Source organism: the organism of the source record quoted next, unplaced genomic scaffold, assembly GCF_019419815.1.
Source record: "Pyrus x bretschneideri cultivar Hongxiangsu unplaced genomic scaffold, Pyrus_bretschneideri_v1 Contig16, whole genome shotgun sequence".
Taxonomy (NCBI): domain Eukaryota; kingdom Viridiplantae; phylum Streptophyta; class Magnoliopsida; order Rosales; family Rosaceae; genus Pyrus; species Pyrus x bretschneideri.
This window is the reverse complement of record NW_025999457.1, coordinates 4,579,041-4,606,097: the sequence shown is the minus strand read 5'-3', so window position 1 is coordinate 4,606,097 and position 27,057 is coordinate 4,579,041. Positions and strand designations below refer to the sequence as shown.

At 36.9% G+C, this 27,057-nt stretch overlaps 3 protein-coding genes and 1 pseudogene across 8 annotated transcripts; 2 read left to right on the top strand and 2 right to left on the bottom strand.

The window, feature by feature from the left end:
- On the top strand, positions 1 to 8,356 carry LOC103930289 (calmodulin-binding transcription activator 2). Of its 2 annotated transcripts, none has more exons than XM_009339602.3 (13): positions 1 to 134; positions 228 to 347; positions 779 to 894; positions 1,099 to 1,187; positions 1,426 to 1,468; positions 2,489 to 2,666; positions 2,827 to 2,940; positions 3,085 to 3,383; positions 3,847 to 4,347; positions 4,957 to 5,648; positions 6,018 to 6,597; positions 7,106 to 7,429; positions 7,807 to 8,356. In XM_009339602.3, exons 1-13 carry the CDS (start codon positions 95 to 97, stop codon positions 7,939 to 7,941), a joined length of 3,231 nt encoding a protein of 1,076 aa, XP_009337877.2. In that variant the 5' UTR covers positions 1 to 94; the 3' UTR covers positions 7,942 to 8,356. The 2 variants fall into 2 exon arrangements, with proteins under 2 accessions (XP_009337877.2, XP_009337876.2); XM_009339601.3 differs by having other exon boundaries at positions 7,804 to 8,356.
- Positions 8,357 to 8,527: 171 nt separating this feature from the next.
- LOC103930306 lies at positions 8,528 to 11,635 on the bottom strand (annotated as a pseudogene).
- Positions 11,636 to 18,428: 6,793 nt separating this feature from the next.
- LOC103930291 lies at positions 18,429 to 21,057 on the bottom strand. 4 transcript variants are annotated; one of them, XM_009339605.3, is made up of 5 exons: positions 20,946 to 21,057; positions 20,427 to 20,688; positions 20,161 to 20,293; positions 19,012 to 19,180; positions 18,429 to 18,839 (listed from the first exon to the last, which is right to left on the bottom strand). In XM_009339605.3, exons 2-5 carry the CDS (start codon positions 20,634 to 20,636, stop codon positions 18,623 to 18,625), a joined length of 729 nt encoding a protein of 242 aa, XP_009337880.2. In that variant the 5' UTR covers positions 20,637 to 20,688; positions 20,946 to 21,057; the 3' UTR covers positions 18,429 to 18,622. The 4 variants fall into 4 exon arrangements, with proteins under 4 accessions (XP_009337880.2, XP_009337879.2, XP_048436984.1 ...); XM_009339604.3 differs by having other exon boundaries at positions 20,880 to 21,032; XM_048581027.1 differs by having other exon boundaries at positions 20,941 to 21,001.
- A 103-nt stretch (positions 21,058 to 21,160) lies between these two features.
- On the top strand, positions 21,161 to 26,976 carry LOC103930292 (outer envelope protein 64, mitochondrial). 2 transcript variants are annotated; one of them, XM_048581024.1, is made up of 13 exons: positions 21,162 to 21,520; positions 21,631 to 21,783; positions 21,895 to 22,019; positions 22,300 to 22,425; positions 22,514 to 22,696; positions 22,891 to 23,035; positions 23,173 to 23,341; positions 24,322 to 24,456; positions 24,552 to 24,752; positions 25,152 to 25,279; positions 25,365 to 25,416; positions 26,407 to 26,476; positions 26,676 to 26,976. In XM_048581024.1, the coding sequence occupies exons 1-13, from the start codon at positions 21,255 to 21,257 to the stop codon at positions 26,756 to 26,758; spliced, it is 1,836 nt and encodes a 611-aa protein (XP_048436981.1). In that variant the 5' UTR covers positions 21,162 to 21,254; the 3' UTR covers positions 26,759 to 26,976. The 2 variants fall into 2 exon arrangements, with proteins under 2 accessions (XP_048436982.1, XP_048436981.1); XM_048581025.1 differs by lacking the exons at positions 26,407 to 26,476; positions 26,676 to 26,976 and adding an exon at positions 25,649 to 25,681 and having other exon boundaries at positions 21,161 to 21,520.
- Positions 26,977 to 27,057: the final 81 nt, after the last annotated feature.

The following is a 27,057-nucleotide window of genomic DNA, read 5'->3' as shown; positions in this document are numbered from 1 at the left end:
TCCAAATGAATTGAAGATAATAAAAAAAGCACAAATTAACAGGAAAGTAAAAGTCTACTTTGTATCAACTCGATTAGCTTCAACTAATCTTTCCATGGCAGAACGCGGATCGGACGCTCAGGGTTCTCGATTAGGTCAGATTTCCATACTTCGATTACCCATAATTATCTGGAACTTAAATTCCTGCTCGATCAGTTTCTGATTGGTTTGATTTCGTGTGTATGCAGACTTTCGGCAGTTACTGGTTGAGGCCCAGCACCGATGGCTGCGCCCTGCTGAAATCTGTGAAATTCTTAGCAATTTTCACAAGTTCCATATTTCACCAGAGCCTCCGAACAAACCACCTAGTACGGTTATTTGTTCATTGACCTTGTAATTAATTAACAATATATGTGTTTTTTTTTCCTTTCAATTTTATGTTTTGCTCATGTTTGCTTCTGCAAAGTTACATGTTATTTCCTCTTAATTGGTTTATTAAAAAAAATAAAATTTCCAATTTGTTAGGGTTTTAACAGATCAGCTGTCTGCAGACTCTGCACCTAAGTTCGAATCCCCATTCCCGTGGTTTAGTTTAAACTAGATTAGATTAGAATGAATATTCAGTGCCCCCTGATGTCTCGGGATATCGTTTTCGTATGTTTTCTATCGAACCCCTTGATCATGTTAGGCAAACTCACTAGCTCTTTCTGTACATAAAACGTGGTTACGGGTTGTTGTGTCAGTTGTAGTATTTACACACAGAGAACATTCTGGTGTGGAACTTTTTCTGCCATGCCAGGCGGTTCGCTTTATCTTTTTGACAGGAAGGTTCTGAGATACTTTAGAAAGGATGGACATAACTGGAGGAAGAAACGAGACGGCAAGACTGTGAAGGAGGCCCATGAGAAGCTAAAGGTATCTGGAGTTTGTGTGTTTGTAATAAATTTCCTGTTAAAGACGATACTTTTTCTGTATGTACTGAAGAACGCTCATGTATAATTGGACTCAAACTTTTTTCTTTATCGGATGTTTTCTGAAGAGAAATATTAAAATCATCTTCATTAAACTCAACAAAGAGTTACCGGAGTCTGCGAGGTAACACTCTTTGGTTTATTTCAGGTTGGCAGTGTGGATGTTCTACACTGCTACTATGCCCATGGAGAAGATGATGAAAATTTTCAAAGGCGCTGCTATTGGCTGCTTGAGCAGTAAGTCTGAGTTAGATATGTTTATTTATTTATATGTGTTCTACGTTTTGGTATAAAATTTTGTATTTCACAGTTGACTGTTCATGCCTTTCCATAAAGTTTCAAATTTATCTGGTTATATTTCTTTTCGGAATGCATAAATATAGTTAGGTTTTGTACAGTTTTCTGCCTTTTAAAACTTTTCTTTTCTTTTTTCACGGTTTCTGTTTTTAATTTTATTTACTTGTTCAATTTGCAGGGATTTGATGCACATAGTTTTTGTTCATTACTTGCAAGTAAAGGTATTACTATTCTCCTCCTTGTTCTTTATCTACTTTTCATGTCCTTTATTGTTTCTGTTATGTAGACCAACTTTCATCCAGTTAAAGTACTTGCTCATGCTAGTCTCTTGAGTTCTTCTATTTCCTAACAGTTAATCTAAGGAATTAATAGCACGGTTGCAACTTTACTTCATGTAAAAATAATCTTCTCGTCGAATTTCGAAGTTCCAATCACTAGTTGCCAAACTTGCCACAATTTCCCTTCATTGACCTCTCCTTAAAGCATAAAATGTTGTTGAGCCACATTATTCTGGACGTAATCCTATATATATATATGTATGTATGTATAAATTTTTTATTTTTTTTAAGTTTTCTCAAATCTCTCTTCCTACTGGTGTGAATTAACGTAGAACGTGCCCTAGTCCCTGCTCACCATTTTTAATAAGCCAAGGCTCAGGTACTAAAATCAAATTAGTAATTTTGGAAGATCTGGAACAGTACAGAGTGGCTTAGAAAAAAAATAACCAAACGGACTCCTTAGGTTGATTTGGAATGGCATTACGGCTGAGTGACATGATCTAAAATTCCAAATAGCAGCAATTGTTGTAATCTTCACAATGTCAAGAAAGTAAGAAATTACAATAGGAGTGAAACCGCATGAAATATTGATCTGAAGGATAGGTTTATAGAAATAGAGGAAGTGTACAAAAGAAAAAGGTACAAGGAATGAGAGGAGGGCCTGTAGTTTCACAATTGCGGTTTGCATGATAAAATGCCTTGCGCAGTTCAGATATTTGACCTTTGCTGTGTACTTTCTCAACTTTGCGATTTTATGTTGGTAAGACATTGGGTGTAAGTTTCGTCAGAGTCAAGATTCAAGTTTGTCTAAGTTTCTCAACCCAGATTATCTCTGCTATGCATACTTCTTTTTTTATTGTTGATGCTTTTTTTTTTTTTTTTTTTGTAGCTGCTTTCTTCTGAAATTTTTTATGCATAAAATATATTTGTTTGTGATTTACCTTTTGGTTATTTTGTTATCAGGGTCATAGGGCAAATGCAGGAGGCATTATAGAGAATGATGAGGTTGCACCGGATCTGAAAAAGGGCAGCCCCTGGACTTCTAGCCCTTCTAATAGTAATGGCAGAACACCTTCAGGATATACAGATTATGCAAGCCCAAGCAGCACCTTGACATCAGCATGTGAAGATGTTGATTCCGGTATTCTGTTTCTCTGACTTTGTTAAAAGAGGTCATCTTTTACTTGTTGGGTTTTCTCTTATTTTGGGTCGAGAACTTTTTGTCTTCATTTGAGACAATTTGATTTGCACACTTCTTAAATTTGCATTAGAATTTTCATTTAACATGTGAGTTGATGCAGGAGATAGTCACCAAGTGAGTTCCTTATTTGACTCAGTTTTTGAGTCACCAAAAATGGGGAATGGTCCTCTGATGGACAACGCAGAGCTTGATCCCTCACTGCATCCAAGTTTGAGTAATCTTCTTTCTTTCTTATTATTTTTTTTCCGCAGGGTTGGGGGAAAAGATCTTACTTGTTTATTATTCCTTGTTTGAATGGCTTCGTCCAATAGCCTCTTATGTGGTGTAACATGGTGATTTGATTTTACATTCTTACCAGACAATTATGATGGCCAGTCATCAATTCATGGAGTCTACAGGCCACAATTTGAGAATGATCAACATCGTTTCAGTGCTGACTCTATTGGTGTGATTGATTGTCAAAAAACACTTGGCGCGGGATCCTGGGAAGAAATTTTGGAACAATGCACAACAGGATTCCACACCGGAACTTCTCATGCATCAATGTCTACCACCCAAATTGGTTCTGGTGAAGTTCCTGTTGAACAACAAACTTTAGGGAATAGTTTTTTAAAGGAGGAGTTTGGGAGTTCTATGCCATTTCAAACAAATTGGCAGGTATTTAATAGCTTCTGTGGTTTTTTTGATCTATGGTAGGCATGCTCCTTAGCTGTATATCATTTGGGCTTATTGATACAGATAATTGCTGAAATGAGGTGCAATGCTTCTTCCATGTGTATGTCCTGGGTTTTAATGTTTTGTTGAACTGCAGCACTTTCACTACCTAAGTTTTGTATATTGACATCCAAAACAGCTGAGGTATTGAATTTTATAAGGTCCGAACAATACTATAAGTATACAGTAATAACATGGTGTATCAACAAAGAGCATCTCAGCTTGGTAACTGACTGCTCAACAGTTTGGATTTCATTTTTTGATTTGCGTGATTTCATTTCATGGATTCTCTCATTTGCTACATATATTTATTTGTCACCTTTTGTATGTTATAAAACAGAACAGATTTCTCAAATTAAGAAATAAGAATTACATTAGTTTTCTAATTCTTATATTCTTTATCCAGCTGCCTTTGGGAGACAATTCACTGCAGTTGCCTGAGTGTTCCCTGGACCAGTCAATGAATTTGCAAAGAACTCTTGAAGCGAATCTGAGAAATACTCCTGACCTTGTTAGTGCTCATCTCAATCAGCGAAATGAGCAGCTTGTGCAGGACGACCTTCAAGCACAGCTTACAAATGCAGAATCTGAATGTTTAATCATATCAAGTTCTGAGCATGATGTTTCCAAAGATGGGAATGTCAACTATGCTTTCACTTTGAGACAGCAATTATTAGATCGAGAAGAGGGTTTGAAGAAAGTTGACAGCTTTTCTAGGTGGGTTTCCAAGGAACTCGAAGACGTAGATGATCTGCAGATGCAATCTTCATCTGGTATTCCATGGAGCACGGCTGAATGTGGAGATGTAGTTGATGATTCCTCGTTGAGCCCCTCCATCTCCCAGGACCAGCTTTTCAGCATAGTTGATTTTTCACCAAAGTGGGCGTACACAGACTCTGAAATTGAGGTACAAAATTGTGAACTATATAATCATACACCTTAAAGAAGAAAAATTAAAACATAGGAAGAAAAATAGTAACTTGTATCTTGGACTGAGTTTCTGCCACGTAAATACATCTTGTCAGAAGCTCACTAGAATTTGTTCTTAATGATGGTTTTTGCGCCAAATAATTTCTCCTTGATGAAAATGTATTTTATAACATGCCATTGTTTCATAAGCATGATTACTCTGAACAAGTCTGTAACTATTAGCTAGACTTTTGTACGTTGTGCTTAGAACTTCTTGCAATACTAACATATTCCACTTACGGTCTAGAAAAGAAAGACACCTACAATTTAATTTCCATTATTTTTATACTTGGAGATTTTTGACATATTTTGGTTTTGCTTCTCCTCTGTCCCCATTTAAACTGATTGGTTAATCAATTTTTCTGTTATATTTGTTCTTTGGTATCTGTTTTGCAACTCAATTTCAATAATTAGGGCTAGTCTCCATTCATTTGTAAAGGGCTACTGAATGTGTTGACATGTCTATTGCAGAGCAGATGGTTGTCATTTATTTGTAACATGTGCTCGATGTATTAGTTGTTATCTCATTCTTCTTAACGTGAAACAGGTTCTGGTTTTCGGAACATTCTTGGTAAGTCAAAGGGAGGTAACAAAATACAGCTGGTCTTGTATGTTCGGGGAGGTGGAGGTTCCAGCACAGGTTTTAGCCAGTGGAGTTCTTTTCTGTTTTGCTCCACCTCACAGTGCCGGGCAAGTCCCTTTCTATGTAACCTGTTCCAACAGGCTAGCTTGTAGTGAAGTAAGGGAGTTCAAGTATCAAGTGGGCTCCACTAAAGGTTTAGATATGACAGATATAGGTGATGGCGCTGCACATGAAATGCGTCTTCACTTACGTCTTGAGAGTTTACTGTCTCTGAGATCTTTAAGCCCTTCAGGTCAACTATTTGGAGGTGTTAAGGAGAATCGAAACCTAATTAGTAAAATCATATCACTCCAGGAGGAAGAGGATTATTTACATGCAGCAGAGCCAACGGCAGTGAATTATTTGCTCCAAAATGAAGGGATGGAACATCTTATAAAGCTGATGAAAGAGAAGTTGTACACATGGCTCCTTTATAAAGCAATAGAAGATGGTAAAGGACCAAGTGTATTAGATGCTGAGGGACAAGGTGTCCTACATTTATCAGCTGCCCTTGGCTACGATTGGGCCATAAAACCCACTGTAACTGCAGGAGTTAGCATCAATTTTCGTGATGTTAATGGTTGGACTGCCCTTCATTGGGCTGCTTTCTATGGCAGGCAAGGACATCAGAACCCTTTTCATTTTATTTTAGTCTAGCTTTTGTTGAATCTGCTCTACCTTTGTTGTATACCATGGGACTTGACTTGTACTCTTCCCTCGGAGCCCATTAAAGCATCCCAAGTTTGTTTTACCGCAACTTTTGCAATGCTAGATCTCATCTAAAATATGTGAGGTGGAGTGCTCTGCCACTAGTTAACTAGTAATCTTACATGTAACAAACGTCTAAAATTGCTTTTAACCCGCATCTTAAGCTCTAAGCTATATATGTCATTTAGCTTTCACCATTATAAATTTCTTGCAAATTTCCAACACCACTCACATTTTACTCTTTTGTTTTTGCTTTCTTGAACCTATGCCAAATTCAGAGAGCATACAGTTGCAGTCCTTTTATCTCTTGGTGCAGATCCTGGAGCACTGACCGATCCGTCTCCAGAGGTTCCTTTGGGTAGAACACCAGCAGATCTGGCATCTGTTAGCAGTCACAAAGGAATCTCAGGCTTCCTTGCAGAGTCTTCCCTGACCACGTACCTTAAATCACTTACAATGAACGATGCAAAGGAAGATGGTGCTGCAGGAATATCTGGAACAAAAGTTGTCAAAACTTTTTCAGAACGGATTGCTACACCTGTGAGTTACGGTGATATGCCCGATGCACTGTCACTGAAGGACTCACTTACTGCTATAACTAATGCTACCCAAGCTGCTGATCGGATACAGCAAATGTTCAGGATGCAGTCATTTGAGAGGAAACGGTCAACTGAGTATGACAGTGATGAGTTCGGAGTGCCGGATGAGCGAGCAATTTCATTCATAACTTCCAAATCACACAAGGGACCGGTCAACGGAAATGCTCATACTGCTGCAGTTCAGATACAGAAAAAGTTTCGTGGTTGGAAAAAGAGAAAAGAATTCCTGATAATTCGTCAGAGAATTGTTAAAATCCAGGTCCGTTGCAACTTTTTGACGTTGATTATTATTTATTATCATTTTCAACTTATCATTATATACTATCATCATTAAAAAGAAAAGAAAAAAACAATCTTATCATGGATAGCCTCTACTGGTGCCTCTAATTTTGGGTCACTAATGATCCATATAGAGCTCTCTATAAAAGTACTTTACCATCTGTTTCACATATAAAAACTCTACTTTTAGTTTTCTTAGACAAATGATGGAAAGGGTTGTAGACTTGTTAATTTTTGGACCACTTTTAAGAGTTCAGGGTTCGACTAGATCGCGGTCTGAATCTCCACTTTTATTAACTATTTGATTTTAAGCGGAATCCTAATTGTATATTTTCCTCCATTTCCCATGCTGTTAACTTTTGCAGCAGTTATGTGAATTTTTTTTATATGAACATTTCGAAAAACCCTCTTAATTTTCTGGGTATTGCTTCTCTGCAAGATTTGACCATGGAAGTGAATGTTAATTTCCCATTTTTCATTTTATGAAGGCCCATGTAAGGGGACACCAGGTAAGGAAACAATACAAGGCAATCACCTGGTCAGTTGGAATTCTGGAGAAAGTTATTTTGCGTTGGAGACGTAAGGGGACTGGTTTACGAGGATTCCGACCAGATGCAGTTGCCAAGATTCCGGACCCCCAACCTGTGGCCTCAAGTGAGGATGATTATGATTTTCTCAAGAAAGGAAGAAAACAAACAGAGGAAAGATTACAAAAAGCACTTACTAGGGTAAAGTCTATGGTTCAATATCCAGAGGGAAGAGCTCAATACCGTAGACTGCTAAATGTTGTTGAAGGATTCCGTGAAACAAAGGTATTGATGGATCTTAACTTGTGCATTTCGCTTTCATATTATTATGTAAATTACTGTAGAATCGAATTTTTGATTGCGCTTCATTTTGGCTTTAGTTAGTTTACTTGCTAATCCCCGATGATGTATATAGTTTATGATACTATGTTATGATTCTCTTGCTAACGTTTTCACTTCTTGTCGATCATTAGTACCCACTAATTAACATGTTTGTATCGCTAGTTAACACGTTTGTTTTTGGTTCAGTTTTCTTATATTCTTGCAGATATTTTACTTTTCTACTTTGCAGTGTCTGAATCTGTTATAGAAAAGCATGGTTCATCTCCACGATGCTTATTGGACGTCGATAACACGTTTTGCATGTTGTGGACTATCAGCAGGTAAATGACATGGCTGTCGAGGTATCAGAAGAAAAGGCCGAGGGTGGTGATGAAAAGGCCGAGGGTGGCGATGATCTAATTGATATCGACAAGTTGTTGGATGATGACACTTTCATGTCTATAGCGTTTGATTGAGCCGACTTGAGTTGCTCGACCTGTACATTCTACATGATTGGCATCCTTGTCCTGGTTTGGAGATCCTGGTTCATCTGTGCATATGTTTGATGACTTTAGGCAATCGTATATGATATCCCGCATTCTGCAGGATCGCGCCGGAGTGTAGTCGTGACATCTGAAATTTACTCCGGCTTACAGAATTTTAATGTGGCTGTAATTTCATGTATGTTTTTTTACCGTAGTGGAGGTAAATGTGTAGTTTGTATTATGGTTCAGTTTGTTTAGGAATACGTATCTAGATTGATTTTCAATATCGCATAAGACTTTGTAGTCACTAATTTATTTATGACCCGAAAATCTTTGTATAACTAAGCTCGGCAGATGAACTCATGCATCCATTGAAATCTAGTACCAAATCGTCAGTAGATATGTATATGTATCGGTGCAGCCGGATTCTACTAGTATTGTGCATCTCCAAAGATTCTAGGTTGAACTGAACGCGAGAGAGATAATTATCGTCTAAATTATGTTTTTTTCTTTCCCGATCAATGAGAAAAGTAACTTTTTATCACTAGATTACGAGCTATTACCGGCATTTCAGTTGTTATTCCAGAGGGTGTCGATAGGATACCGTTCCCGTTGCTAGAAAGAAGAACATACAGGAGAGATAATAAGAATATGCAAGTATTCTTATGGGTTGGTATTGATCAGAAACATACCTCGGGGGCAGCTTTCGGAGGATGAAAAGCACCAGAGCCGATGGAACAATCTCCGCCGACTGCCAAAAGAAGTGAAAGTAATTTACATCATAATCAAAAGCGCTTATATAACAAGCAGTCAAAAACACAAGTAGTCCATTGAGGCTTTGGTCCTTCCGGACAGGCGATAATTCTAGCATATAAAGTTCAGAAGTTCAGTATTTAAAACTTGCCATGTAATAAACAAGGTTGAGGATGGGATGACCAATGACATCGACATCTGCATCTTTGTCAAATGCAGAACCTGCGAGCTGCAATACAATCACTAAAGAAGCCCTCAGAACTCAATAACTTTACTGGTTACATGTGCTTTGCAATTGAAGGGGACTTACCACATTGCATCTTATCAAGAAACATGTGCAGCAAATGCCTGTGACCCATCCAACCTGCCATGTAAATAAGTTAGGCACCGTGCCTCCTTACACAAATTGCAAGAATTGCGCTTGAAAACTGCGAGTAAGAGTACATCTCATATCTTCGGTTCGTTGAAGGCCATAAAGAAAACGAGTGAAATATAAGCACAAACCTCCTCTAGCTTTTTCTGACGTCCTCTTGACTCAATGGGGAAGTGCCTTGGCATGATAAACAACCTAAAGTCATAAACACGTCAAAGTAAACACTTGTTTAAAAATAAAAAGAAGAATAAAAAACACGAAAAACTCGGGTGCTTTCTCTGAGCTGACAAAAGTGCTTGCCTTCCACCATATATCAAGAATCCCAGAGCAGTACAGAATGAAATGACTGCAAACAAAACGAACATCAATGTATATAATTTTAGTTATTCTGTCTGCATAATCGTTTATCTTGCAAATAAAGTCACAATCGACTTCATGCGCTGACTAGGGATAATAATTGCCTACGGCAATGAACTTACTATTCAAACTGCATAAACGTTTGGCAAGCACTTGAAATTATTGGAAATAAATTAACAAAAGGCAAAAAACTAATATATAGTATCGACTTTTACCTGAAAAGAAGATTGTAGCAACTTCTATGGCAACAGGACTTCAGCTTAACCTCAACAAAATCCAAATACACACCTATCATCATAACACAATGACCAGGAAACAGTGATGCTCGCAGTGTAGTAGCAAATTAAAATTAATCTAACATTGCAAGAGTCTAACCATTTTCAACAGGAAAAACCTTGTTTTGAGTTACCTGCGTGAAGTATACAAAACCATTTATAACATAATATGCAGGTCTAAGTTTATCTGTCGGAAGACTTCTGGCCTGAAAAAATCATAAAACGAATCAGATGATAGTAATTAGCAATGAACAATGAATATTTCACATTGGATCCAAAGGCAAAGAAACATTGGTATATGTACCTGGTGATAGATCTCAGCCCAAAATAAGACAAGTAACGTATACATGGAAAAAAATAGAAGTCCAGGAAGATCCATAAGCAGCATTTCAAGAGCCTACGAAACATTTAGGCAGCGTAATCAGAAGAGGTTATATATTAAGATAATGCAAAGCATCAGAACAAATTGATATTAGGGATCAAAAGTTATGATAAATCGAACTCTGCTTTCAAATCTAAGAAATGCTGACGTATGACTCATGAAGAGTAGAATACATGATGCATGCTACTGGAGAACAAAACCAAGGCTATTGAAGGCTTGTTATCATGCACTTATAATTGAACTGCTCCACCAACAAAGGAGCCTGGTCAAGCCCGAAGCCTACTTTCACAGTGTGGGAGAAACAAAAACTTATACATGCATTGTCAATGCACTCACAATACAAGAGAGAAAAACTAAACAACGCCGTACTTAGTTGAAAATGTGGGAGAGCATTCACAATATACATTAGATTTTCTTGCAAGTTTTATATACCATCTTAATACTGCTTGTGCAATTCTTCAGTATTCGTATTCTGATGACTCGAGAAGCTACACCTTTTATTGCTCAACGCTTTTTGGAGTGTATTATACATGCTAATAAAAATTAATCTACTTATACAAGGTTGAAGGTTCATGTTTCACCAATCAAAAGGGAAACTCTACACAAAGTCGAAAATGTATTCCTGTGCTACGAGCCTGCATTCCACGAACGAAGGGGACCTTGCACATCCTGTTTATAATTTTCCAACATACTTAATTGATGAACCCTATGCATTTTCAAGTATATTTTCCGCACTAAGCATGAAAAGAAGACGGGTTCCACCCTAACCAATAAGCCCATCGCAAAGTTTCTTAACTCTTTGAGGTGGGGACAATTTTCACATCCTTGTGAGTCACGAGTGTTAACCATGGAATATTAAAAATCCTAAAATATGAACAATTGTTACTTAAACTGTTAAACATCATACACTCGCCCACTGCCTCCTGGGTTCAAACCGTCACCCCTCTCCTTAGTGTAGAGATTCGCATAAAATAACGATTGTACTTACATCATAGTACGCTCGCCAAAAACACATTTATTAATCCTAGAACAGGACAACATTTATGTGTGCATGTGCGTAAACATGAAAAATTGAGGCGTGCAAATCAAATATGCCATAGTATCATACCTTAGGTTTAATAAGGAAGACCGTCTTGTAGAGACCAAATAGGAGAGCCCTCACTGCCCAAATGCATTTTATTTTCAGAAAAAAAAAATGCTTATACAATAAATTAACACCAAAAATTAAAAATAAAAATAAACTAAAAGCTTACATCCATTCTCTAGAAAGTTCATCAAATGGAAAACCTTTTGTATTGTCCACCCATATTCTGGCACTCTTAACTGAATGCGCCCAAGTTGTACCTGCAAATCACTTTTTTTTTTTTTATTATGATTTGAGCACACTGCTATAGTCAACTTGACTACCGTGAACGAGATTGATTTAAATTTTCCATTTATAATAATGAAAAAACGATAGAACGAGAATAATAATGCTGTTAATTGTACCAGTGCAACAAGGGAAACCAATCCATAAGAAGCAGACAAGATACAGTACTCTCCCATTGTTTCTGATCCTGATTCCACCAATCATATGAGCCTCCACCACCGCCCCCGCCCCCGCCACCGCTGCAATTAAACACCAAGCCCTTCCTGCTTATCATGATCACCACCACCACCACCTCTCAATTCTCTCAAACAAACAAACAAACTATGTCGTCTTCTTTTTTGCTATTCACAGAGGAAACTAATTAGTTAGGAAAACGATTTCTGTTTGGAGAAGCAGAGAAACTTGGCAAGATGACAGAGCCAAGGGAACTGACACGTGGAGAAAGGAGAACTAGGACACGTAGCTGGACTAGACCACGTGCAGGTCAGCCATGTTCATCGACTGCACAAAGTACTCATCCTCAATGGAATCGGATATGAATTTTAAGTGAGTGCATTTGCCATTTGATCTGCATGCATTTGATAGCATCTTCACCACCCAAATAATCCAACGGCCTCCCATACACCACATCACTACCAGCAAGAGATCCCTATGCTGGTGAATAGCCCACAATCTAACGGTAATATGCTGGATTGACATACAACGATCATATATCGTGGTCAAAGTGATTGCACTGCGTACTTGTAAATATGGTAACCAAATTTAAATTTATACTTATCATGTTTTTATACCATACTTATACATTTTATGTGGTATCTGATGTGGACAATCACATTAATTAAATTAATAAGAATTTAATTTAAATTAAATACCATTTAATAAACCAATAATTTAAAAAAAAAAAAAAGCTGGAAGTAAATAGTGATTGTGGCATCCAAGGAGTCTTCTCCTTCCTTCCCCATTCAATCATGCTTCTTCTCTCGTTTCTTCTTCCACACCAGTTCTTTCACGCCATTTTTTTAGGTCAGTCAAATCCACCACAATCTAAATTAAATCTCACACGGCAAGGTTCATACGCTCCCCTATTTGGATTATTGGTACACATCTATCATTTTTTTCAATGAATTTAATTTTTTTAGTCTGTTTATTTCTTCTTCTCTCTCAATCTCCATTGTGTAGCAAGATAAATTCTTCTTCGGGTCTTGATCAGAGTTGACGTTAGTGGTGTCGTGATGAAGGGGTGGAGGCTTCCTAACGACACTTACCTGAGATTCCTTTAATTGATTATAGGTTCATAAATTAGAGAGGTTATATTCTCGTTGAACTTTATATTGTATGCTCACAATCGCAAGAAATATGATTATATGAAGTGCATGTAAGCTAGAAAAAGACCAGTCGCTTTGAAAATAAAAAGAAGAAGAATGGAAACTGTAAGAAATTCAAATTACAAGTCTAGTTCCATGCGTTTAGTGGTTACATTTCGTGGTTTGATTATTGTTTATTATGTTTTTTTTATTTTTTTTATTTTTTATGAATGCCAAGATGGATCTGAGAATAATTTCATCTGAAATATTACCCTGTATATGTATGTACTACGTTTCTTGATATTGTGGGGGTATTCTTCATCCAGTCTTGTTTATTTGTATCATTTGATAACATTAATGTTTCTGCAAACAGGTACTGAAGCATTTGGCGAGCACAACAAATCTTTCTTGTGGCCCACGGAGATTATAGAGATGATGAAAAACAAACAAGAAGAAGAACAAGAACATGGTCGAGTCCATATGGTAGGAACTAGGTTATATTCCTGAGATGACGAGCTCAATCATTGTGTCTTCCTAACTGTCCCAAGTACAAACCAATTTATATTCCTGTGATGGAGTCCATATAGTAAGAACAAGATGGAGTCCTTAATGACTCAAGAGTATTAAACCTAGTTTCTTTGGAATTTTTGAATGGTTATTTCAGAATGCAAGTATACTTTTTCAATTGTTACGATGGGTTTCATTGAATAGACAATTGAAAGTCATTAGCTGATTCTTGATTACATAGTAAAGAGTTCATACAACCGTTTATCGTTGACCTACATTTTTCGTTTATGAATTGTTGTAAGAGAAGTGGCATCTAGTTTATATAACCGTGTATCATTGACTTACATTTAGCGTTAATGTTCTCTTCCTACACTTTAAATCTCATAATTCAATTCGTATCAATTCTGTTGCAAATGGAAACATGAGACTGTTTAAGGTCCTTGAATTGCAAGCACAATGTAAATGACTCCGGTTTCAGTACAACAAGAATTAAAAGAGTGACACATTTGTATACTGGCTACTGTTACAAAATATTTCAAATGCATTGAAATCTATGTTTAGAAGAAATAGGATCCAAATCCACAAAAACTCAAACTACAAAAAGAAATTTCTTTCATTTTTGCTTCTATTGCTTAGTTGAGCTCCTGGTCATCGTTTCCTCTTGAAATAGAGTCATGCATATTGTATATATTATAACCTCCATTCTAGTATTGAAATTGTTGACCTAAATAAAGAGAAAAAAAAAAAACCCATAAGAACTACAGATAGAGCATTATACTATGTGATGTAAATAAATATTTAATTAATAACAACAAAAGAATTATATGCAACCTCTCAATATTTACTTGGACATTATTTCCATGCATAGTAGGATAAATTATATTTCCAATGTCAAACTCTTTGTACAACAGGCTTGGATGACCACCTTGACTGAGTTCCAATAACAAAGTCATGTTTTCCTACAATATGTAATATTTGTTCAATAGCTAACACAAAAGCAATTAAAAATCACTATCAATAGGACAAAATGCACAACTTACATTAGTATGGGGGAAAATAGGATATTGGTTGGCAGACATGCAAATTTGAACACCATGTGCAAGATAAGAATGCTAAATCCCAAAGAATAAAAGTAATTATAATTACAATTACAAAGAGTATGATTTTAATTGTAACTACAATGACAATGATTATTAACTAAGAAAAAAGATAACAAGAAGATCAATATATTTATCGCACACCTTCATAACGACATTACTCTCTTGTGTTGCAAATATGTTATCACTTCTACAAGGAGGTGGACCATCAATATGGCATATTGCATCACCTTCTATGGATTTCTACAAAAGTTGCAAGTGAAACATGTTATGATTTATCAACTTATTAGTTACATAAAAAAAATATGTTTGTTACCTGTTCCTTCCTCATCTGTATTGTCCTTATAAGATGTAATATTTTTCTGTCGTTTTTGTCTTCTTTTGATTACTTGCTCAGTCTTGAATTATTTCCTTTTAGATGGTGGACGACCTTTACCTCTAGTCGACAATGGCGTAAGTATACGCTGACTTGGGTTAGGGAGAGGATCAAAGTTCATAGCAACATGTCGATTGTGGTGTTGGTTGAGTGCTATTAACTGCTCCGTCACATTTACATATTTGCTCCTTTAGTTTATGCATCCATCTCACCACTAGCATACACTTATCATCAGAATCATTGGCAAATTCCTTAATGTCATTAAAGGTTTTATGCATCTTATCGGATTTTTGTGCTTCAGGTGTAGCAACCCAATTACTGTAACTTATCAAAACCCTTGTGAGACACTGTTTCACATCCTTCGTCCATCTCCGAATAATATACTTATCTGGAATAAAGTCAATATCATAATGAACTAAAACATAAAGCGCGTGTCTACATAATATGCCTCTAAAATCAAACTTGCAGCAATTGTAATTAACTGCAATGTCGCGCTCATTAAATTGGATCTTGAAAATGACGGTCTTCTTTTTGTTCTCCTTGATTAGAATACGCTCAACTATTTGGTACTCCAAAATTGTATTATCAATTTCAACTGAAACCCTGTCACAATACATTATACTTGTCAATTCCTTTTGGAACTCCTTGAATTTTGAAATCGTGTAAACAACTTGAACTTGCTTTTCCATGTCATAATGAGTTGCACAACGAACATTTGAAGAGAAAGAATCAGAATCTGCAAATGCCTCTTTTAGCACCTTACTCCTTAATGCATTCTCATATTACTCCACAAATTGTTTTAAAGTAGTCTTGGAGTTCACGTCGCCATAAAAAAATGCATTCATACTCTCACTCCTTTGTGTCGTTGACATTCTAGCCCAAAGTTTATTTTTCACATACACATGCACCTAATGATGTCTCTTTGCATACAGGTGTCTTAACCATTTACGTGCTTGCTTTTTAAATTTATATTTTCCAATCATCTCAGCCTAATGTTCTTCAAAATCTTCAGAAGTCATTGAGTCATAAACAATGCTATCTAAGGAAGAGCTCATGGACTCATATTCCTTATAACTTTTGAGCTTATTAGGAACCTTTTTCATTATATGCCACAAGCACAACCGATGTCTAGTATTAGGAAAAACAACTTTAATCGCTCTTTTCATAGCTTTGTCTTGATATGTAATTATTCGACTTGGAGTATGATCATCCATACAAGCAAGCAGGTATTAAACAACCAAATAAAGGAGTTGGTATCTTCTCTTGAAATCAACCCACATCCCAATAAAATTGATTGCCCGTGATGATTAACCCCCACAAATGGAGCAAATGGCATATCGTACTTATTAGTCAAGCATGACCGAATTCTTCATATGCTGCTCTACGCCTTGCATTTGTCCAAATACATTTCTTAAATGACCATTTTTGTATGAATCAATTGCATAGAAGAAATTTGCATTATGAACTTGCATGTTTACAAAGCAAAACTGCAGTGGCATCCCCTTCTCCAAGTCGTAAGCGCCGTACTTTTTCAATATAATTTCTTCAATCTTTTTCTAAACACTTCATGTTGTCATGCCCCCCAACTTCAACCACCACTAAATTATAACTTTTGTTGACCCTTATTCCAGCTTTATCATTCACTTCAAGGTTCTTTTTTACAGAAGAACTAACTTCCCAAAAACATTTCCAATAACGAGTTTTTGTTGGACTCAACCCATGATTATGATCAAGCTTTACATAATTCACTTGCCACTTCTCATCCAAGTACAAATCTGCCCTTAGTTGAGCATTGCAATAATTCTTTATACTTGGATATGGCTTAAGATGATTACTTGAAGTACTTTTTGATGTACCTGATCGAGTGCAGCACATAGTAATATACCTCAATTTTCCATCATCTCCCTTCGCTGGTGATCTCTTTGTCACTGGAAATCTTGATTGTCTCCCATATTTCTTGTAATATGTAGCCACTTGATCCGCGTTGTCAAGGATCATTCCAATCGAGGCTCTTGGACATTTTCTTCCACATTCATTGTGTTCTCCATGTTAGTCCCATTATTTTTCATCGCATGAACCCCATTGCTTTCTGCTTCAATGGCATCAGAAGTTGCTTCAATTACATTATCTTCTTCAATACTTTCATTAGAAGTTTCTATTGTATGAACCGTATTGCTTTCTGTTTCATTACAGGAACTGACTTCAACTACATCATCTTCTTCAGTAAATTCATTAAAAGAACTCCCAGTTCCTAAAACATAAAACATAATTATACAAGTTTATACATTACACCACACTATCAATGCAAATACACCTGCCATATGTGCAAGTCTCTTAATTCTAGTGTATGCACTACAATGGCTCAAAAAACAAACCCCAGAACAAAATATCTTTTATCCCTAGCACGAAGTGATGTATAATGTCGATCACAACAATATTACAATATGTAATACTATTTCTTTCATCTTTGCTGTAATGGTTAGGTTTCTCGTGATCAGAAAACCTAATTTGAACGTGATTAGAAAGCCTAATCTGAAAGTGAAAAAATGTCTCTTTATTTGTTTGCCATTAATAAGGTCTCTAATGCATTATTGAGGAACTAAGCCAATTATAGATACTAACCTTCATCCTAACACCACTAACCTTCATCTCATCATTGTAACTTGCTTAAAATTATTATGTAGTAGAAACTAAATGCCAATAAATAATAAAAATAATTACTTTCATATATTGGACTGTTAATAACCATCACATGGTTAGTGTCCTTCAAATTTTCGGCTTCTTCTTCAACCCCTAGTGTCATTTTTCTATGAACAAAAAGATTTATGTAAATATTCCAATGGAGATCAAGAGAAAGAAGAAGAATTAAACAAACTAAAAAAATATAAACTCATTAAAAAATAATGGTAAATGCTTACCAATAATCCAAATAGGAGAGTGTCGATGAATCTTTGCCGTATGAGAATTAGTTGAGAATACTACCACACTAACGTGAAAAAAAATTGGGGTAAAAAAATGGCATGAAAGAACTGGCGTGGAAGAAGAAACGGGAGAAGAAGCAAGATTGAATACAGAAGGAAGAAGAAAACTCCTCATATGTCACAATCAACATTTAATTACAGCTTCTTCTTTTTTTTTTTTTTTTTTTTAAATTTTAAATTATTGGTTTATTAATGGTTTTTATTTAAATTAAATTTAAATGATATAGCTGTCCATATATATAAGTATAATATAAAAACATGATAAGAATAGTATTACTAAATTTAAATAAATGAAAGAAACGAACATAATAATACTACTAAAAAATGGTCGACTGACGTCAGCTTTTAAAATTCTTTTAATACAACCGCAATTCTACATCAAAATCATTTAAGTTACAAAGACGAAGTTTTGAACTTGAGAACAAAGATGAAAACACACTGCCCTAACCAGCTAGGCTAAACCTAAATGTACAAATGTCACCTGTACGTTAGCTTGAAAATTTGAGGGTTTTTCTTTGCAAATGACTTGCCCTTTAGGAGTTAACGACAGTCGACAAATCTCAGGTTATTACAACATGAGAGAACCGTCTCTCTTAAAATTTTCTTTTAAGGCAACAAATTCTTAGGTCACATTTTGGGACTTCGAAAAGATGGAGATTTAGGTAACTTTGGTCTTCAACCAGCTGCTGTGAGCACTATTTAAATTCTTTTCCATGAACTGGATCTGTCACCTCGATTAAAGGATAAAAGCAAACAAAAATCACACTTTGGATCTGTCATGAATCCGAAAAAACACAGCACTTCGCATTCACCCGCAGTGCCTTAGGTCCGCTAACTGAACTGATGGTTAAGCTACATCATACATCCATTAAACCTAAAAGACGTTACGCCTACTCAGCTAGTCAAACTGCTGTCGAAGATGCATTTCAGTTTCACTTTTCCATGTAGCATGAGACGACTGTCCCTTCATCCTCTTACTCTTCTCCTTATCTTTCACCGTAGATCCCTTCTTCTTGGAATCATTGGTTGGATCTACAGGACGATCTCCGCATGTTGGGCAGACCATTCCCCTTGCATTGGAGTAGGTCTTGGGTATTCCACATTGCAAACACATCCTATCAAGAGAAATATTTAAATTTAGGCAATTACAAGAACTCCAACCAAATTACCTACTTCCTAAACAAAAATATCTCAACCAGCCATTGTCTCTCAGCACTAGCAGGAATCACGAAAGTTTTCTTTTTAAGGAAAAAAGGGTCGGGGAGAGGGAGATACAGCGATACATACCTAAGAAGCGCTGCAGCATCTTCTGCACTAGGATTTGTTGCAGTTGGCACACGCTTGGCACCTTCCGCGGTGCTCGTAACCACTGATGTTGGAGGTTGCTTACCCTCAAAATCACTTCTTACTCGCTCATGAATTCCAACTAAATGAGCTTTGGACTCCACTACAGCACCTGTACACAAATTTAACAAGAGTGAATTCTTTTACAGTACACTTATGCAGAAAGTAAAAAAACCAGATAATTATTAGACAAACTCATAGTACTATACGCATAACCACTTAATTGTAAAATTTTATCGACATTTAACCAATTCCTCTTCCATATCTTTCTAATTAGTTTATTGACTGCAAAAAGTCTTTCTGTTCCCGCTGAAGAAAACACTGACATGAGCATCCAAAACACAGATAACGTCCATCAGTTTGACATAATGGCGCAATTAACAGTTATATATATATATTTTGGAATTCTTGTTCCAAGAGAATTGAGATTAAAGTCGAATAGACATGGCTTTATAACACAAATCCAAGACACCACAAAATTTCATGTTGATATTGCATAGACAGCTATGCTTTTCCTAACTTAGGAATTCTAATTACAAAATAAAGCATATCATATTGAAGAAGTCATCTCTAAGCAACACAGCTCAAGGAAACTCATGAGAAAACTTAGAAAGTATCATCTACTCTACTCCAATAAGTATACGATTACAACTGAATTTTGAAACATGTAGAAAATACATCTCTAATAAGCATCATAGTATAACGTCTACTGCCACAATCACTTCCATTATAAGAACTACCGGTTCGGATCTAACAAGGACCTAAGTTCAGGACATGCATCTCAACCATAGATGTACGGAGATAAGATGCATATCTAGTAGATAATTAACCTCAATTGTTCCTAGACAGAATATAAATTCGTATTCTAACATCAATTTTTTTTTCCACCGTGCCTAGCATAAAAATTGTATTTACTGATAATCACGATGTTGTTAGCCGCTGCTATAACTTAAAACTAATTTTTCTATGACTTAAAATAGAGTATCTCTGACTGCAGTAATACAATTTTAGGTGAATCTTATGCATAATAAGAGAACCAAATACTCACTGATAAATTGTATAGCATTGATATATAAATGAAATAGTACCAACCAGAAGGTAAATCTTTCTTTTCCTTCTGAAGTTTGCCGTTGCGAACACCATGCCTCCCTCGCTGAGGGCCGGCGTCCCTTGCGGAAGGGTCTTCTTGTACGCAGTTGTTTAGAAACTCGGGTGGTCCGGAAATCTCAATTAATCCAAACCAAGAGACAGAAAATTAACCCAAAAAAAAATCAGCAAAAGAGATATTCAAATTCAAAGTGTATGGTTAGTTGCAAAGAATTGAAAGAAAAATGGGGTGAATTAGCGTAAAATGGTACCTCAGAAAAGACGTCGGATGCAGAAGGTAGGGTAGAAGCAACGGAGGAGGAGGGTTTTGGAAAGTCAAAGACGGATGTGGCTTTGTGGGCTTGGTCATCGCCGTCGTCGCTATCATCATCGTCAGTGGAGCTTGAGCCATGGTCATGGAGGCGGTGATCTTGCTCTTCTTCTTCAGGGGAAGAATAGCCCTGGAGGAACGCCAAGCTCATTGCTTAATGCAGGGACGGATCGAGGAAGGGAAAATTGGGTGGGAAATCGCCGCTGAAATATGAAAAATAATATCAAATTTAGTAAAACGCCCACAAATTTGAGATCTGAGCTGCAAAACCCTAAAATTGAATCCATAAAACCCCGAAAGATTGAATCTTTAAATCCCTAAAACCTGTCAAATCCTAATTTCCCAGAGGGAGCATGGATTCGAAAACCCTAATTCCATTTGTAAAGAAGCTTACAAATTAAATTAGAGGAAAAACATGAGGACGGAGAAGCTGGAGAAGCTGGAGAAGCAGTGACCTCACGTGCAAGTGAGGACGGAGAGCCCAGTCGCCACCAAGTCGGACCGAAGGAGGAGACCCTATCATTACGCCAATTATTTTTCTATTTATTAAAAGAAAAAAGAAAAAAAAAAAAGAAAAAGGCAAAAAAGAAAAAGAAAAAAAAAAAAAAAAAAAAAAAGGAAAAAAGAAGAACGAGCAGGACTCGCGCGTCAAACCCACGGTCGCAGGTTGCCATGTAAAACCCTGCCAAACCCCAAACCCGCAAAACCCCTTGTTGCTGCTGGCTGCTGGGCTCACTGCTGTCCTTGTCGCGATCGTTGATCGTTGATCATGTGGAAGCTTCAGCCGCAGCCTCTGCAGGCGATCAAGGCCAATGTCTCCTCCAACCCAAAAACCTGGATCATCATCGGTCTCACCGTCGCAGGGATCGTGGTCCTGGCCGAGACCCACAGGCGAAGACGACGCCGAGCCGGAACCCAAATCCTTCTATCCGAACCATTTATGGAGCCTCGATTCCAGCTCATCCCCTTCCCTCAGCCCCCTCCCCCTGCCGCCACTCAGCTCCTCGCCAACCTCTCCTTCGCCATCTCCGACATGTCTCTCTCTCGCTCTATCTCAGTTATTTTTGCTTTTACTTTCATTTTTTTTTTTTTTTTTTGTGGTGATTCTTTCTGATTTGGTTTATGGGTGGATGGGTTTGTTTCAGATTTGATGTGAAGGGAAATGTGACGGGGTTTGGGAGTCCCGATTGGGCGCGAACGCATGAAGCGGCGACCAAGACGGCGTTTGTGGTGACGACTCTGCTAAAAAATGGGGCTACTTGCTATGGCCACACCGTCATGGACGAGCTCAGCTTTGGGTACTCATCATTTTTCTGTTACTTTGTGCATTCCCTTTCAAATTAAAATGTCAAAAACAACTAACAATGTATAAAAGTGACGAACTTTTGATACCTAGTTGTTGTTTGTAGGATTACTGGTGAGAATGTGCATTATGGAACGCCTGTGAATCCCCAATTACAATCCCATATTCCGGGAGGTTCTTCCAGTGGTTCTGCCGTGGCTGTTGCAGCCGGTCTTGTTGACTTTGCTCTTGGTAAGCTCCTCCGAGGATTTGTACTTCATTTTACTGTCGTTGCAGAATTTCTACTTCATTTTACTCTTGGTTCGGTTAAAATTTTGCCTATATTTTAGAATTAGATTCATACTCTTATGTTTCATCTCAAGTCGCAATGAAAAAAGGTTGTAGCTATCAAATCACCTGCTCGGGCACTGAGATCAGGCTAACTCTGTAATCATGCACATAAAAACATACCCTCGTGGTTTGGCTTTTTTATAGTATCAGCTGATCCTTTCAAGTTCTTATACTTTTATAGGTACTGATACAACTGGATGTGTTAGAATTCCAGCATCATTTTGTGGTGTCATTGGGTACCGACCATCCCATGGGGCTGTATCTATGCTTGGAGTTTTGCCAAATTCACAAAGTTTAGACGCTGTTGGTATGCTTGGGCACTTCTACTTCTGGTTTATGGTTTCTCTTTTATAGTTCTTTCACCTTCTTTATTTGACATTGTTGTGGTCTTTTAGGAATCTTTGCCCGCGATCCATCTATTCTACGTCGTGTTGGACATGTTTTGCTTCAACTGAATTCTGTGGAACCTAAAAGGGCGAGACACCTTATTTTTGCCGATGATCTCTTTCAGCTTTCTAAAGTTCCTACTGAGAAGACAGTACATGTTGTCAGCAAAGCAATCGAACATCTATCCGGGTGTAAGTTACTTCACTTGAGAATATGTACACACACACATATAGAGCTCCAGAGTCATTGCCATTTCTTTTAATCTTTATAGATCAATGTTAAAGTCAGCTATGCAGTCCCTCTATTGTCATAATGCGTTGGGAGTTCGTACACAAGTAAACCAACTATAACTATGTTGAAGTTACTTCTTTTTCTGCCTCTGCAGACCAACCTCCAAAGCATATGAATTTTAGTCAGTATATTGCTTCAAGTGTACCCAGTTTAAAAGGATTTTGTGAAGAATCCACAAAACATCAAAATGGAGTATTTACCTTGAAAACTCTCTCTTCTGTGATGCTTTTGATACAGAGGTATTCTAAGATTATTCAGGTCAATTAAATCTTCTCAAATTCCTTTGAGTTACCTTTATGGGAAAGGAAATTTGATAAGCTCTCTGTCTCTCTCTTTCTCTCTCTCTACTAATTTGACATCTATAAATTTGTTTCAGTTGTGAATTCAAAACCAATCATGAAGAGTGGGTTAAGTCAGCGAAACCAAAGCTAGGGCCTGATGTATCAGATCGTGTTCGTGCAGCAATTAACTTTACAAATGAAAACATGAAAACCCTATATAAAGTAAGGACTGAGATGAGAGCTGCCCTTCAAAGTCTTTTAAAGGTATCCAACTCCGTACAGATTGTTATATTTATTTGGCTTCAATCGATATATAGTTCACTGGTGTTAAGTAGTAATAAAGTGACTCCCACAGAGAAATTTTATCAAGGTTAGAAATGTTTTAATTGTCACTGAATTGTAAACTGCATGAAATGTTCTTCTTTTTCTGTTGCAGTATCTTTCTCTAAATATAAATATTCTTTTATTACTGTTGTTTGTTATGGTATTCTAAGAAGACCAAATCTAGCAAGTCTTTAATCTGAGGCAGGAGAGTTGGTTGTGAAAACTTCAATGTAGTGTATATATCAGTATATGGAGTGAGCTGGAATATTTCTCTGATGAGTTGATTCCAAAGTACGCGATTAGGTTTTAGGATAAGAAATATCAAGTCTGATTGAATAAAGAGAAGCTGAAATGGATTTTTGTTGATTTGGAGTCAGCTTGAATAATCTTTGATGCTCTTGGTTTCTCCCTCTTCTTCTCTTTCCTGTATTGCTTCGGTTGGACAATTAGATATATGAACTATATTTAAAACTTAGTTCCCAGTTTAGTCACTTTAGTTAACATAGCTGCAAATCTTTCCAACCTTGTACTAATAATAATAGAAGTCAGCGAAGTTTGTTCCTTTGATTTGTTATGGCCAACAATTTGAAAAATACAAATATTGAAGGGGTGGGTCAGCTTTAGCTTTCTTGTCTACTTTCACTGGCGTATTGAGCTCCAACAACCTGAGCTCTCTTATATTGTTATTCCTCCCACCCCTCCTTCCTTATGAAACCAGTAAAGGGGGAATAACTGTCTGCAGCTCCAGTACTCCTGCATAGTTTACATTTTAAATTGTTTTGAACAAAGTTATTATGTGAAAATATTGAGTTGGCCTTGCTTTATTGTTATTCTTCTTCAATTTCTTTCAAATTGATTGTTTATATACACAATACCTCATTTTATGTATCTATATTTCTTACAACCTCTTGGTGTCCCAGGATGATGGAATATTAGTGATTCCCACAATTGCAGATCCTCCGTTAAAGCTTAATACAAAGAAAGGGCGGTCATCTGAGTTTAATGATAGAACATTAGCATTAACAAGCATTGCCAGCATGTCTGGGTGCTGTCAGGTAACTGAGTACTTTAAAGTTTGAACATTCAAATTTATCTTTGAGTATCTGTAGCTTTGAAACTTATTTTCATGATTATATTTGCACATGGCCAGGTTACAGTACCAGTAGGAAAGCACAATGACTGCCCCATCTCTGTTTCATTCATCGCGTTCCATGGTGCCGATAAATTTCTCCTTGATATAGTCTTGGACATGTACTCTTCAGTTCAGGAGAAAGTCAGCATTGCATCCCATACATCGCCATTGCCAGATACCAATGGTAACATGGATGCTTCAGAACTCTTAAAAGAGAAGGTTTGTTCACCGCTAAAATCTCTTCATCTTAGTTTTCAATGCTTCATTTTGTCAAGTCCTCTTCAATATTTTATTATTTTTTGTCATCTTTACACATTCTCTGCATGAATGGTACTTCCCACCTTTATAGGACGATATTTTGGGTCTGAATCTTTGTCCCTTCCTGTTAACGATACCCTTTAGTGTGCATAATGTCTCAATTTCCATTGGCATAAAATATGGACAAAAGTGAGACAAGGGTCAAAGATCAGGGTGTGTTGTTCTTCCCCTTTTGCTATGCCGAATATTTTGCTCAGTTCTGTTAATTTCATTTTCTACCAGCAAAAAAATTTTGAAACTACTTTATCAATTAGTATTATTTTGTTATATCAATTTCTATGTTTACTCAACTTTTTCCAGGGAAATGCCGCATTTAAGGGAAGGCAATGGAATAAGGCTGTCAACTATTATACTGAAGCTATCAAATTGAACATGATGAGTGCAACTTACTACTCCAACAGGGCAGCTGCTTACTTGGAGTTGGGGTGGTAAGAAATGCCCATCTGATCTGTCAATTTATCCTTCTGTTGCATTTCATTTGTATCTGTGCGCTTATCAATTTCAATCATGCAGCTTCCAGCAAGCTGAAGAGGACTGCAGCAAGGCAATATCACTTGACAAAAAGGTAATAAAGTCATTCTATTGCATGCATGTTCTTAGATTCTTTGTTTCTATAACTATTGGTCAAAGCACTACAAACCAAATCATGTTATGCTTATTGTCATCAATTCTGTTAGTGCAGTTGGGAGTTCAATTTACCTCCTTCTGATGGTTACCACTAAGTCGTTTAGGGATTTACTTTGTTCAACAATATTATGTTACCACAAAGTCATTTAGGGATTTCCTTTGTTCAACAGTGTTCTATAGTGGAGTAAGCTATCAAAACTGGATGACCAACAATCATTAGGGTAATTCCTTTTATTTGTTGATTGTGGTTCTTTACTCTTCAACGCTTACTGTTTCCAGGAGCATCCTTTCAATAGAATAGAAAAATACCAATTCAAGCTAATCGATGAAATTCATAGACCTCCCCAGTACACACCTGGCCATGGTGGAAATTTGGGCTCTGTTGAATCCTCAAATCACTTGTGTTGAGAATAGAAATCTCACATAGAGAATTTGAAGCCATGCATCACAAATTCATAAAATTCTGGGATTCTCCACTGAATGCCAATTGGTCGAGTTAGATGCTTTTAGTTTCATATGGTAGGGAGCATATTATTTACATGGCATATCAGGCTCAATTTGACCACACAAGTTTCATGTCAATCAGTATAGTTCCACTTGTTCTGCTCAGTCTGGCCACATGTGCCGGGAAGCGTTGTGAACTAGAGATTGAAGCGAAAGTAGTTATTAATGACTTACAGACAGTTCTTTGTGTAATAGGCCGACAGTTGATCCACGTGTTCAGCTCAGTCATAGTTGTTTTTATCTATCTCTTGTATTACTTGCGACCCTTTATTGAGTATGCCTACTTCATGAGGGTCGACTCCTAGTTCTAACAGAATTTGCGCTGTGTGTATGGCTGTGAATGTAAATTGTCTCTTCGAAGCTGTACAAACTTTTCATTGTTTGTGACCATTTTTATCTTTTCATTTTTCTGACATTTTTGCAGAATGTGAAGGCATATCTTAGACGTGGAACAGCTAGAGAATCACTTCTTTGTTATAAGGAGGCTGCTCAAGGTCAGAACCCACTCATATGCTTTGTTGCATTCTGCTGCTTCTTCAATATTTATGAAAGCTGCTCTGATATATGACATATCTTGTATCATCACTTGTGCTCAATCGTATGATTATAAGACGAACTACTTGAGCTCAATCGAAAAATATGCAATTATGGTTGGTTTAGCTTGTTTCTTATTTTCTTGTTTGGCATTTGAAGATTTCAAGCATGCCCTTGTTCTTGAACCTCAAAATAAGGTTGCCAATCTTGCTGAAAAAAGACTAAGGAAACTGATGACTTGAGTCCCTGCCAACAACAATTATGTGTCGTAATACTCGTGCAGAAGAAAACTAAGGGAAAGAGGTGATGTTTTGTTTGGCGGCCGCGATAAGTTTTTGTTCCACTTATGTGCATATTATTTATCTTTTGTAATTAATCTGTTTGGGACTGATGTTGAGAGGCCTCTATATACTTAATATATCATCCCCTTTTGAGAAATGAAAAGCACATACTTTGTTTATCTCACAGGAAAATCATTATAGGAAAACAAAAAAAAAAACAAAAAATCAAAAATCCCAAGAAAGAGCCAATGTTGTACCTG